We start from the raw sequence: 14,802 nt of genomic DNA, 5'->3' as shown, positions 1-14,802 counted from the left end.
GTATCTTACAAAACCTCAGCAACATCTTGTTGTTTTTATATTATATTCCACTTTGAAATGAATCACAACATTGCACTTTCCTTCTTTACGACAAGCTCAATCTGTAAGTCAACCTTCACGGAGTCTAGCAAGTCGTCTCTTCAGGCCCTCTGCTCCTCTCATGTTTGAATTGTCTTAGATAACATTCTGCACGTTTGTTCCTTTTGCCAAAATGCATTTTCATTCCTTTCTGAAAACTGTATTCCATCTGCTATTTTTTTCGAGCATTCTGCCAGTTTGTATAAGTCCTTAGACCATGAAGCCATTAGACAAAGGAGTAGAATTAATCCATTCAAACCAATGATCCCGTCTATCATTTTGTAATGGCTGATCCCGGATCGATTCAACCCCATACATCTGCCCTCTCACCATATACCCTGATGCTCAAATTTCCTTCCTCAATCGTATTGCTTCCTCGGCACTACCGACCCATCCAACTATCTTCAGAACATCTCTGAACGTTGCAAGAATGCTATCAATTCCATTACTTCAATCATTGACAGCAATATGAGAGGTAGCATTCTAAATACAGGCCCCTGAGGAAGATTGCCAGTTACTGGCAGCCAACCAGATAATGCCTCCTTTATTCCACTTGCTGACTCCTGCTATTCTACTATCCCTCCAACCACGTCAGTATCTTTCCTGTAATGCCATGTGATTTTATTTTGTTGTGAAGCATCATGAGTAGCACCATAGCAACTGCTTTTCGAAAATCCAAGTAAAGGACATCCACTGCCTTTCCTTTTCTCCATCCTACTTGTTACGTCCTTAAGGAACTGTTTCAGATTTGTCAGGAACGATGTCCGTTGACAGAGATCATGCTGTTTTTAACAGCTTTATCATTAATTTCCAATTATCAGAAACATCATTGTTATTACTGGACACCAAAATGTTCAAAGCTACTGAGGTTGGTCTATCAGTCTTAAAATGTTTTTCTTTATTTGCCTTCCTGGCTTCTTAAAATGTGCAGTGACATTTGAAATTTTACTGTCCTCCAAACCCATATCAGAATCGAGTGATTCTTGAAAGATCATAACAAATGCATCTCCTATCTCTTCGGCAACATCTTTAAGAGCTTTGTGTTGTACAATGTATGCCTTTTCGTTTCCCTGGCACTTTTTCGTTTGTAATAGCAAAGGCTCTCACGCGTTCTCCCTGGCACGCACGGTCCTTAGCCACAGTGGTAATGTCTTCCACAGTAAGGTCTAATGCGAAGTTCTAATTCGGCTCATATGCCATTTCTTTTCCCCCTATTACTACTTCACCAGCATCACTTCCAGTGGTCTATTTTCAGCTCTCACCTCCCTTTTAATCTTTACGTAACTGAAAAACAGACTTTTAGCATCCTACTTCATGTCATTGGCTAGTTTGCCCACATATTTAATTTTTTCGATTATTTTGAGTTTCCTGGCCACTTTTTTGGATTAAAAAAAACACAATAACTTATTAAACATGATGCGACCCTTCCTACAGTCAACACCTCTGTCCGAGAACCAAGTGGCTCTGCTATAAAAGTTGACTAGTTGACTAGTTCCTAAAGTAAAATCTTCCCGTAGAATGGTGCAAACAAACTTTGTTTTTTTTGTATTTATTTGATTGTGCAATTTGAGCCTGAGAATGGAGAGTCATTCTTTTTTTAACACACAACGTCCAAATTGTCTAAGTCAGTGTTAACAGTAATAAATACAAGGTGTTGCAATTTCTAGCTGACGCACAGATTTCTACTTCTCCCTTCTGCAAAACTCCTTCCACATATCGCATTGGTTCGCTGCCCTGCTTTGGATCTTTTAATCCCTAATTCCGGACGAGACATCAGTCAGCTACACTACCACGCCTCATTCCTCCTCATGTCTTACCCACTCTAAACTCTGCTCTCTCTGCGCTTATCCCAAACTTACCAACAAACCCCCAGACAAAGATTGTGCTGTTGTAAAGTTTCGGACTGAATTTGTGGAGTCCAACACCTCCTTATCCCTACCAGATAAAGAAAGCCCAGCTCCGCAGCATCGCAAAACTGACTAAGACACTGTTACTGACCTCATCAGTTCTGCAGAGCTCCCATCCACTGTCACCAAATTCACAGATCCTTCACCCAGATCTATTTATTTTGACCCAATACCCAAGATCCACAATCGCGACTGTTCCGGGTAGGCCCATTTGCTGCCTGCTCCAGACCCACTGTACTCCAATCCTCGTACCTCAACCCATTCTGTCTTCCCAGATTCAGTCTCTTCCCAGCTATATCGGCGAATCTTATCGTGCTCGTGATCTCCTCTCTAATGATCAATTTCCTGACCACGATTGCCTTATTTTCAGCGTGAATGACCACTCTCAATACGCCTCTACCCTGATCCGCCATCACTTTCCTCTGTCTGACAGAATTCATCCTCGCCCTCACTATTTTTCTTTCGGCTCCTTCTACTTTATCCAGGCACGAAGGCTGTCTATGGGCTTCGTCCCTGTGCCAAAATTTCCCCAGAAATGTTCCCCATCTTGTCCTCCAGAACACTGATGACAGCATTGATGCTTTTCATGCACCTGCTCTGAGGCCGTGAATTTCATCACATTTGCCACCAACGTCCACACTGACCTTAACTACACTTGGTCCATTTTAACAACTCCCTTCCCTTGCTCAATCTCTGTGTCTCCATCACTGGAGATAAAGTGTCGACCCTCTTCATTAGAAACATACCGGCTCCAACTGTTATCTGGTCCATATCTCTTCCCTCGCAGTTTCCTGTAAAAATACCATTCCCTTTTCTCCTTTCCTTCATCTCATCTGCATCTGCTCCAAGAATGGGGCCTCCATTCCAGATCAGAGCTACCTTCTCTCTGCGGCCCTAAATACAGATCGCACTCATTTCCACAGTTGCTGCCTAATCTTCTGAGCTCTTCCTGCATTTTAATCCTTCAAAATTAATTAATTAAATATAATTCCCCTCCTGTACAAATGATACCGCACTCACCTTCTAGCACATCCCTTCTTAGTGAGACCAAAGCGGCTCACAGTACGCCAAAAGCAGCCTGCCCAGAGTTTTCTGAAGTTTTATTCATTCTTGCTTTTATATTCTATTCCTCTTGAAATGAATGCTAACATCGCATTGGCATTTCGCAGCAGCGACTCAACCGGCCAATAAACGTTTAAGGAATTCTAAAATTTTCCGTGCTTTTATTTAATCATACAGGAGAAGACACTGCATTCAATTCCCTAACTCTTTGCCCATTCTCCCAATCCGTCTAAATCATTGTGGAGCCTGTCTGCTTTTTCAAAACTATCTTCCCCTCTACCTATCTTCGCATCATCTGAAGGTTTTGCCACAAAGCCATCTATTCCACTTCCGCAGAATGTTAGAACATAGAATATAGAACGTAGAACAACACAGCACAGTACTGGCCATTCGGCCCACAATGCTGAGCCGACACTTAAACCCTGCCTCCAATGTAACCCTCCACCTTAAATTCCTCCATACGTCTGTCTAGTAGTCTCTTAACGTTCACTAGTGTATCTGACTCCACCACTGACTCAGGCTGTGCATTCCACGCAATAACCACTCTCTGAGTGAAACATCTTCCTCTAATATCCCCCTTGAACTTTCCTCCCCTTACCTTAAAACCATGTCCTCTTGTATTTTGCAGTGGTACCCTGGAGAAGAGGCGCTGGCTGTCCACTCTATCTATTCCTCTTAATATCTTGTATACCTCTATCATGTCTCCTCTCATCCTCCTTCTCTCAAGAGAGTAAAGCCCTAGCTCCCTTAATCTCTGATCATAATGCATACTCTCTAAACCAGGCAGCATCCATCCTTCCTACAGTGAGGCGATCAGAAATGGACACAGTACAGCAAGTGTGGTGTAACCAGAATTTTATAGAGTGCATCATTCCCCAGCGACTCTTAAACTCTATCCCTCGATTTATGAAAGCTAACACTTCATAAGCTTTTGTAACTACACTATCTACCTGTGAGGCAACTTTCAGGTATCTGAGGACTTGTACTCCCATATCCCACTGCTCATCCACACTCCCAAGTGCCCTGCCATTTACTTTGTACTCTGTCTTGGAGTTTGTCCTTCCAAAGTGTACCACCTCATACTTCACTGGTCTGAAATCCATCTGCCACTTTGCAGCCCAATTCTGCATCCTATCAATGTCTCTCTGCAATCTTCGACAATTCTCAACGTGATCTACAACACCAGCAACCTTTGTCTCGTCTGCAAACTTGCCAACCCACCCTTCTACACCCACTTCCAGGTCGTTAATAAAAATCCCAGAACCGATCCTTGTGGGACACCACTAGACAGAACCCTCCAATCAGAATGTACTCCCTCCACCACGACCCTCTGCCTTCTGCAGGCAAGCCAATTCTGAATCCACCTGGTCAAACTTCCCTGGATCCCATGCCTTCAGACCTATTGAATAAGCCTATCGTGTGGTACCTTGTCAAATGCCTTACTAAAATCCACGTAGATCAGATCCACTTCCCTTATTTATATGCCTAGTCACCTCCTCAAAGAACTCCATCAGGCTTGTTAGGCACGATCTGCCCTTCACAAAGCCATTCTGACTGACCCTGATCAGTTCATGATTCTCTAAATGCCCATAAATTCTATTTCTAAGAATTTCTTTCTAACAGCATTCCCATCACAGGTGTAAGGCTCAATGGTCTATAATTACCCGGACTCTCCTTACCACCTTTTTCTGAACAAGGGTCAACATTCGCCTCCCTCCACTCCTCCGGTACCATTCCCATGGACAACGAGCACATAAAGATTCTAGCCAGAGGTTCAGCATTCTCTTCCCTCACCTCGTGGAGCAGCTTGCGGAATATTCCATCAGGCCTCGGTGACTGATCCATCCTAATGTATTTTAACAACTCCAAACCCTCTTCTGCCATAATATCAACATGCTTCAGAACATCAACTTCACTCATATTGTCCTCACCGTCATCAAGTTCCCTCTCATTGGTGAGTACCGAAGAGAAGTATTCATTGAGGACCTCGCTCACTTCCACAGCCTCCAGGCACATCTTCCCACCTTTATCCCTAACCGGGCTTATCTTCACTCCTGTCAACCTTTTCTTCTTCACATAATTGAAGTATACCTTGGGGTTTTTCTTTACGAAACTTGCTAAGTCCTTCTGATGCCCCTTTCTTGCTCTCCTCAGTCCCTTCTTAACCTCCTTTCTTGCTACCCTATTTCCTGAATAGACTCATCTGATCCTTGCTTCGTCAACCTCACGTATGCTGCCTTCTTCCATCTGACTAGATTCTCCACGTCACTTGTCACCCATGGCTCCTTCACACTACCATTCTTTATCTTCCTCACCGGGACAAATTTATCCCTAACATCCTGCATGAGATCCCTAAACATCGACCACATGTCCATAGTACATTTCCCTGCAAAAACATCATCCCAATTCACACCCGCAATTTCTAGACTTATAGCCTCATAATTTGCCCTTCCCAAATTAAAGATCTTCCTGTCCTCTCTGATTCTATCCTTTTCCATGATAATGCTAAATGCTAGGGAGCGGTGGTCACTGTCCCCCAGATGTTCACACTCAGAGATTTGTGACCTGACCCATTTCATTACCTAATACTAGATCTACTATGGCATTACCCCTAGTAGGAATGTCAACATACTGTGACAGAAATCCATCCAGGACGCACTTAACAATCTCTGCCCTGTCTAAACCACTGGAACTAATCAGTTGCCAATCAATATTAGCTAAGTTACAGTCACACATGGTAGCATCCCTGTTATTTTTGCACTTTTCCAAAATCTGGCTCCCAATCTGCTCCTCTGTATCTCTGCTGCTAGCAGGGGATCTATAGAATACCCCCAATAGAGTAACTGCTACCTTCCTGTTCTGACTTCTACCGATACTGTCAGAGAAGATGATCCAGCTACATAACCCACCCTTTCTGTAGCTGTAATAGTATCCCTGACCAGTAATGCCCACCCCTCCTTTCCATTTCCCCTTCCCTATCCCTTTTAAAGCATTGAAATCCAGGAATATTGAGAATCCATTCCTGCCCTGTTGCCAGCCAAGTCTCTGTAATGGCCACCACATCATAATTCGATGTATGTATCCAAGCTCTCAGTTCATCACCTTTGTTCCTGATGCTTCTTGCATTGAAGTACATGCACTTTAGCCCTTCTACCTTACTACCTTTACGCCCTTTATTCTGCTTCTCTTTCCTCAAAGCCTCTTCATAAGCTAGATCTGGCTTTACTCCAAGCAATATACTTGCAGTTCTCGCATGACATTTATCATCCTCCACCTCACTATCTGCTCTAACACTCTGTATCCCTTCTCCCTGCAAATCTATTTTAAATCCCACGGAGCAGCAGTAGCAAAACTTCCCGCAAGATGGTAGTCCAATTCCAGTTCAGTTCAGGGTAGTTAAGAAAGCTTATGGAGTATTAGGTTTCATAAGTCGATAGATAGAGTTTAAGAGTCGCGATGTAATGATGCAGCTATATAAAACTCTGGTTAGGCCACACTTGGAGTACTGTGTCCAGTTCTGGTCGCCTCACTATAGGAAGGATGTGGATGCATTGGAAAGGGTACAGAGGAGATTTACCAGGATGCTGCCTGGTTTAGAGAGTATGCATTATGATCAGAGATTAGGGGAGAATGGGCTTTACTCTCCGGAGAGATGGAGGATGAGAGGAGACATGATAGAGGTATACAAGATATTAAGAGGAATAGATATGGTGTACAACCGGCGCCTCTTCCCCAGGGCACCACTGTTCGGTACAAGAGAACATGGCTTTAAGGTAAAAGGAGGGAAGTTCAAAGAGGATATTAGAGGATGGCTTTTTACTCAGAGAGTGGTTGGTGCGTGGAATGCACTGCCTGAGTCAGTAGTGGAGGCAGGTACAGTAGTGAAATTTAGGAGACTACTAGACTGGTATATGGAGGAATTTATGGTAGGGGGTTATATGGGAGGCAGGGTTTAAGGGTTGGCACAACATTGTAGGCCAAATTTCCTGTACTGTGTTGTATTGTTCTATGTTTTATGAACTATTGGAACTAATCAGGTGCCAATCAATATTAGGGAAGTTAAAGTCACCCATGATAACAACCCTGTTATTTTTGCACTTTTCCAAAATCCCAATCTGCTCGTCCGTATCTTTGCTGCTCCCAGGGGGCCCATTGGATACTCCCAGTAGAGTAACTGCTCCCTTCCTGTTCCTGACTTCTACCGATACTGACAGAAAAGAGGATCCTGCTACATTACCCACCCTCTCTGTAGCTGTAATAGTATCCCTGACCTGTAATGCCACCCTTCATCCCTCCCCCCCATCCATTTTAAAGCACTGAAATCCAGGAATATTGAGAATCCCTTCCTGCCCTGGTGCCAGCCAAGTCTCTGTAATGGCCACTACATCATAATTCCATGTATGTATCCAAGCTCTCAGTTCATCACCTTTGTTCCTGATGCTTCTTTCATTGAAGTTCAGGTACTTTTTCCCCTTCTACCTTACTAAACTTATACGTTTTATTCTGCTTCACTTTCTTCAAAGCCTATTTATATGTCAGATCTGGCTTTAGTCCATGCACTATACTTGCAGATCTCGCATGACCTTTATCCTGCTCCACCTCACTATCTGCTCTAATATTCTGGTTCTCCTCCCCCTGCATATCTAGATTAAACACCCCAGGGATTCACTAGCAATCCTTCCCACAAGGATGTTAGTCCCCATCCAGTTCAGCTGCAGCCCGTCCGTCGGAACAGGTCTCACATTCCCTGGAACAAAGCCCAATTGTCCAGAAACATGAAGCCCTCCCTCCTGCACCAACTCCTTAGCCACGTATTTAGCTGCATTATCTTCCTATTTCTGGCCTTACTAGCATGTAGCTGGTCCTGTCCTTCAACTTTGCACCTGACTACCTAAATCTACTTTGTAGGAACTGCTCCTTCTTCCTATCCACGTCATTGGTCCCTACATAGACAACGACATCCGGCTGCTCACCCTCCCTCTTGACAATACTGAGAACTCGATCCGAGATATCATGGGCCCTGGCACCTGGGAGGCAACAGACCATCCGGGATTCTCGATCTCTTTCACAGAACCTCTCATCTGTCCCCCTAACTATCGAATCCCCAATCACGACTGCTCTCCTCTTTTCCCTCCTTCTCTTCTGAGCTGAGGGTCCAGTCTCGGTGTCAGAGATGCAACCACTGCAACTTGTCCCAGGTAGGTCGTCCCGACCAACAGTATCCAAAACGTTCTTACATATAACTGAAGCGATCCCAACGCAGACTGCTGTGGAATACCACTGTTCACCGACAGCCTACCAGAAAAGGCTCTCTTTATTCGCACTCTTTCCTACCTGCTAAACAGTCATTGCTTTTTCAATGCTAGCATCTATCATGTAATACCGTGGATTTTGACGTTTTTAGCAGCCTCATGTCTGATGCCTTATCAGAGGTCTTCTAAGAATCCAAGAACAGAACAGCTACCGATTCTACATTATCTATTCTGCTTGATAATCTCTGAAGGAATTCCAAAAGCTTTGTCAAACAAAACCTTCCCCTGAGGAAAACTTGCTGACACATGTCAGAAAATACGTTGACTGTAATATTCGATTTAAACATCTTCCTAGACACTGAAATCAGCCTAATTGTCCTGTCCTTTCTTCTGGCTCTCTCCCTTCCTGACAGTTCGAGTGATGTTTGCAATTTTCCATTTTTCCGGATCCATGCCAGATTCAATTGACACTTGAAAGATCACTATTGTTGCTTCAACAGGCATGTGTTCCATGTATTAGGACACTGCGGGGTATAATATCTTGTCCAGGAGACTATTAAAACTTCAGGCTTCGATATCTAAAGAACCTTCTCTCTTCCAATGGCAACTTGACACGCATAGTCCTTGACACTCTTGAATTTCTGACATATTTCTTGTTCGTTTATTCTGTATTTTTGATATTTCTGTATTCACCAGGTGGCCCTGTAATGCCACAAGGGACCCCTCTGTTTCTGGGATGAGGTCTCCCGATGTGAGCCAGGCTTTGGAAGCTTCGTTGTAGACATTTAGTCTGCTCATGACGGACTAGTGTTCCAGGGAGGGTCATGTTCCCCCATTTGTTAACTTCTTCTCCTGTAGTGATTATGTCATAAGCTTTCTGAGTTGTTCTTTCCTTTAGGTGTAATGGCGTGTACTTCTTGTCAGAATGTATATGTGCACATCAGGTATGAATTCCGTTTTTTTTAATGAAACTATATTATTAGAAGTGTTATCTGACTGTTTAGTATTTAACGCCCTGGAAGAGGTTCCACTGCTATTGTAATGGTCTTTCTGTAGCAGCTGAATTTGGATTATGGTTCGCGATAACGGGTGTTTTCGAAAGTGAACTGGATCTTTTGTTAGGGTACTCGTGATTAGATGGAGCAAGGAGTTCACAGTTGACAGAGGATTGATCAATATGTCACTTTGAAGAGTTAAGTTTAATTAACATGGAAGGTTAGTTAAGAAGGTTCAGTCGTTAGGTATTAATACTGGAGTAATAACATGGATTCAACAGTGGCTAGATGGGAGATGCCAGAGAGTAGTGGTGGATAATTTTTTATCGGGATGGAGGCCGGTGACTATCGGGGTGCCTCAGGGATCTGTTTTGGGCCCAATGTTGTTTGTAATATACATAAATGATCTGGATGATGGGGTGGTAAATTGGATTAGTAAGTATGCTGATGATACTAAGGTAGGAGGTGTTGTGGATAATGAGGTGGGCTTTCAAAGCTTGCAGGGAGATTTATGCCGGTTAGAAGAATGGGCTGAACTTTGGCAGATGGAGTTTAATGCTGAGAAGTGTGAGGTTCTACATTTTGGCAGGAATAATCCAAATAGAACATACAGGGTAAATGGTACGGCATTGAGGAATGCAGTGGAACAGAGAGATCTGGGAATAACAGTGCATTGTTCCCTGAAGGTGGAGTCTCATGTAGATAGGGTGGTGAAGAAGGCTTTTGGAATGCTGGCCTTTATAAATCAGAGCACATTGAGTACAGAAGTAGGGATGTAATGTTAAAATTGTACAAGGCATTGGTAAGGCCAAATTTGGAATATTGTGTACAGTTCTGGTCACTGAATTATAGGAAAGATATCAATAAATCAGAGAGAGTGCAGAGACGATTTACTAGGATGTTACCTGGGTTTCAGCACTTAAGTTACAGAGAAAGGTTGAACAAGTTAGGTCTCTATTCATTGGAGCGTAGAAGGTTGAGGGGGGATATGATCGAGGTATTTAAAATTTTGAGAGGGATGGATAGAGTTGACGTGAATAGGCTGTTTCCATTGAGAGTAGGGGAGATTCAAACGAGAGGACATGATTTGAGAGTTAGGGGGCAAACGTTTAAGGGAAACACGAGGGGGTATTTCTTTACTCAGAGAGTGATAGCTGTGTGGAATGAGCTTCCTGTAGAAGTAGTAGAGGCCAGTTCAGTTGTGTCATTTAAGGTAAAAATGGATAGGTATATGGACTGGAAAGGAGTGGAGGGTTATGGGCTGAGTGCGGTAGGTGGAACTAGGTGAGATTAAGAGTTCGGCACGGACTAGGAGGGCCGGAATGGCCTGTTTCCGTGTTGTGATTGTTATATGGTTATATGGTTATAATTGGCACTTTTGTTTTTTTATCCTTATTTTCTTTTCTAAACCTTTAGTTAAGATTCCTGAATATAATTCCTTTTATCTTATGCCGCGTGCTGTCTATTATTCCTTGGCACGGACTTTGTAACGGGGCAGCAAAGTACACAGCATCCACACAAAACGGTGTATCGGGTGGGACAGCCCTCGCAGTATCACGGGTTAGGCCAGACCGGAGTGTATATTAAACTAGACTTACACAGCCAGGGAAACGAGTGGGGTTTCATGTTATTGTTTAATGTCTGTTATTATTCTTCCCCTTCTGTCCTTGGTAATGTTAATCTAAGTGTGCTGGAGTGTACATTTTTCTTTCTAAAATTTCCTCCTTTGAGGTCTTACTTTTCTTTGTAATTTTTCCAGATTGATATCGAACCGAAATTTGTTGCCAAGCGAAGATGTTATTTCGAATATACCGGAAGTGTTTATTGCAATTGTTTTATGTTTACTGTTGAGCTTTGTTTGCCAGATTTTCTTCAGCCTGAAGTAAATTCTGTGGAAAGGTTTGACTCTGTAGCAGTCGGATTTTCTTTTTTTGCTTTGACACCTAGATACCTATATATTTCATTGTCATCTATCTGTTGTATGGTATCATGCTAATCGGTTTTAAATTCGACTAACTCTGTTACTTCTTTCTCGCTGTTTAATGTTCTGTACTTACCTTGTCCAGAGTAACATAGAAACATAGAAAACCTACAGCACAATACAGGACCTGCGGCCAACAAAGTTGTGCCGAATATGTCCCTACCTGAGAAATTACTAGGCTTACCTATAGCCCTCTATTTTCCTAAGATCCATGAACCTTCCTAAATATCTTAATAGACCCTACCGTATCCGTATCCACCACCATTGCCGGCAGCACATTGCACGCACTCACGCATATGTTCCTAATTTTCGAAAAGAGATCTACTATTGTATTAATTGCTTTAGCTTTATTGGTGATGTAGCATTTAATTTCAAATCGTCCAGGAAGGTGTGTTAAGGTAAAATCGCTTGGTTGTTTCTGATCTGAAACCCTATGCTTCTCCGATTCAGTCAATTGCAGAGCGTGTTCGCAGACAGTCCAAACCCTAATCGGCATTGAGTGTCACCGGGAAAAATGCTTTAGTTTAATTTGAAACGCATGGGGAACCTGCGCCACCGTCTCTTGTGGGGTTGAACATGCCAGGGTCATTCTTCACCGTGAGTCTACATGAGCGCACAGTTTCGCAGTCGGCATTGCTGCACGGAGGGTTTTTATCTGAGGTCGTTTCCTCAACTCCTGCCACTGGATCCGACCTGTGGGTGGACAATTCTACCCTGGACTCGACTCCAATAACAGACACTGAGCGTCATTACCTGGACAACAGAACAGGTGCAGCGGGAAAGCAATGACGACCAACCTGGGACTCTAACGATGTTGTTGCCTTCTCTCATTTGCTTAAGTGATTCAGGTTAATTTGGAAGCTTTGTGGAAAACTGTGAGGGGTCTCACATACTGTCCTCACAGTAGGCAAAGTAGGTGGCGGGTTCAGCTGCTGTCTGGATCCGCTCATGTTTGTGATATTGATGTGGTGTCCTAGTTAATTAATGAGCTTCGGTTTGCACAATGTCGCTCCATTCGATGATGTAATACTTGCGGTTGGAATACTTAAAATCACGAGTTGTTTTTTATTCTCCTGCATTGGCTGTTCTGGATAGCAACAGCACGTGTCATCCCTCCATATATAGAGGCTCTGGGCAAGTGCACACCCAATACAGCAAGTCGACACTGAGGTAAGCCGTAGCACTTAGCGTCTGGCAGTAGACAAGTGATTATGCTGTATGTATCGTGTTTTCTCTCTCCCTCTCTCTCTCACCTCCTCTCCCTCTCCCTCCCTCCCGCTCTCTCTCTATGTCTCTCTGTCCTCTCTTTCTCTCTCTTACTCACACCGTCTCCTACCTCTCTATCTCTGTTCCTCCTCCTTTCTCTCCTACTTCCTCCAGCATCCGTTTTACAATTTCATCTCTCTTTCTTTCTGTCTCTCTCCGTCATTCATCCCTCCGTCTCTGTCCCCATTATGCAATATCCCGCACCCAGCCCTCTGTTTCTACTGGAATATGTGTATCCACCTCGATCTTTACCCTCCAATATCGTCTTCATCCCATCCAAAGAGACTCTGTATCTGACAAATCAGCATGCTGGAGATGTTTGTGAGGTTAAACCTGGGGCTCGGTTAATAATTACACAACGAACAGTGGGTCTACATGCATCTCTATCATGTGCGCAGTCTATAAGAGAGAAATCACGGACAGTGGTGCTCAGGTCACAGCGACGTCAGCCCATGAACTGCGGGGTGTCACAGGTTCTATTACCAAGGGTTCTGACCCCACTCACCATTGTGATGGTATGAGCGAAGGGCAGGGCGTGGGATGATGAAGGGGGATACGGAGCGGCTGACTGAGTGTGTGGGAAGGTGGCAATGGAAAATCCTATGGATTATTATAAGGGTATCTACTTTCGTACAGAAGACAGTCATTATTAAATGAAAAGAGATATGTTGGTGGTGATGCCCAGTTTGAGGAACTGTTGCACCATAGGGAGAGATGAAAGATACTTAAAATCACAATTTGTTTTTCTTCTCCTGCATTGGCTGTTCTCTCAATCCCACTCCATCTAACTCACACCATCTCCTACCTCTCTATCTCTGTTAATATTCAGTTTTTTTCCCACTTCCTCCAGTATCCGTCTTACAATTTCATCTCTCTCTCTCTCTCTCTCTCACTGTCTATCTCGCCGCCATTCGTCCCTCCGTCTCTGTCCCCATTATGCAATAACCCGCCCCCAGCCGCCCGTTTCTACTAGAATATATGTATCCACCTCGATCTTTACCCTCCCATATCATCTTCATCCCATCCAAAGAGACTCTGTTTCAGACAAATCAGCGTGTCGGAGATGTTGGTGAGATTATAGACAATAGGCAATAGGTGCAGAAGTAGACCATTCGGCCCTTCGAGCCTGCACCGCCATTTTGAGATCACGGCTGATCAATTACTATCAATACCCGGTTCCTGCCTTGTCCCCATACCCCTTGATACCCCTGTCCATGAGATACCTATCTAGCTCCTTCTTCTTTTTTTTTTCTAGCTCCTTCTTGAAAGCATCCAGAAAATTGGCCTGTACTACCTTCCGAGGCAGTGCATTCCAGACCCCCACAACTCTCTGGGAGAAGAAGTTTTTCCTTAACTCTGTCCTAAATGACCTACACATTATTCTCAAACCATGCCCTCTGGTACTGGACTCTCCCAGCATCTGGAACATATTTCCTGCCTCTATCTTGTCCAATCCCTTAATAATCTTATATGTTTCAATCAGATCCCCTCTCAATCTCCTTAACTCTAGCGTGTACAAGCCCAGTCTCTCTAACCTCTCTGCATAAGACAGTCCAGACATCCCAGGAATTAACCTCGTGAATCTACGCTGCACTTCCTCTACAGCCAGGATGTCCTTCCTTAACCCAGGAGACCAAAACTGTACACAATACTCCAGATGTGGTCTCACCAGGGCTCTGTACAAATGCAAGAGGATTTCCTTGCTCTTGTACTGAATTCCCTTTGTAATAAAGGCCAACATTCCATTAGCCTTCTGCACTGCCTGCTGCACTTGCTCATTCACCTTCAGTGACTGATGAACAAGGACTCCGAGATCTCTTTGTATTACTCCCTTACTCAACTCTATACCGTTCAGATAATAATCTGCCTTCCTGTTCTTACTCCCAAAGTGGATAACCTCACACTTATTCACACTAAACGCCATCTGCCAAGTATCTGCCCACTCACCCAGCCTATCCAAGTCACCCTGAATTCTCCTAACATCCTCATCACATGTCACACTGCCACCCAGCTTAGTATCATCAGCAAATTTGCTGATGTTATTTTCTATGCCTTCATCCAAATCGTTAGCGTAAATGGTAAACAGCTGTGGTCCCAATACCGAGCCCTGTGACACCCCACTAGTCACCACCTGCCATTCCGAGAAACACCCATTCACCGCTACCCTTAGCTTTCTATCTGCCAACCAGTTTTCTATCCATGTCAATGCCTTCCCCCCGATGCCCTGAGCTTTGATTTTACCCACCAATCTTCTATGTGGG

The 14,802-nt window shown here is 43.8% G+C and overlaps 1 protein-coding gene across 3 annotated transcripts in view; it reads left to right on the top strand.

Moving 5' to 3' along the window:
• LOC140721475 (uncharacterized) overlaps positions 1–14,802 on the top strand; it is a 95,957-nt gene that overhangs the window by 58,174 nt on the left and 22,981 nt on the right. Inside the window, exon 2 of one of the 3 annotated variants that reach the window (XM_073036298.1) lies at positions 12,371–12,445. The exons of the other annotated variants lie outside the window; for them this stretch is intronic. Coding sequence (XP_072892399.1) covers positions 12,371–12,445 — 75 coding nt within the window. The remainder of the gene's footprint in view (positions 1–12,370; positions 12,446–14,802) is intronic. 3 annotated transcript variants of the gene reach the window in all.

The sequence above is a fragment of the Hemitrygon akajei genome, unplaced genomic scaffold (genome assembly GCF_048418815.1).
Source record: "Hemitrygon akajei unplaced genomic scaffold, sHemAka1.3 Scf000056, whole genome shotgun sequence".
In the NCBI taxonomy this organism is placed as follows: domain Eukaryota; kingdom Metazoa; phylum Chordata; class Chondrichthyes; order Myliobatiformes; family Dasyatidae; genus Hemitrygon; species Hemitrygon akajei.
The sequence above is the reverse complement of the archived record's forward strand: the minus strand, read 5'-3'. Positions and strand labels throughout refer to the sequence as shown.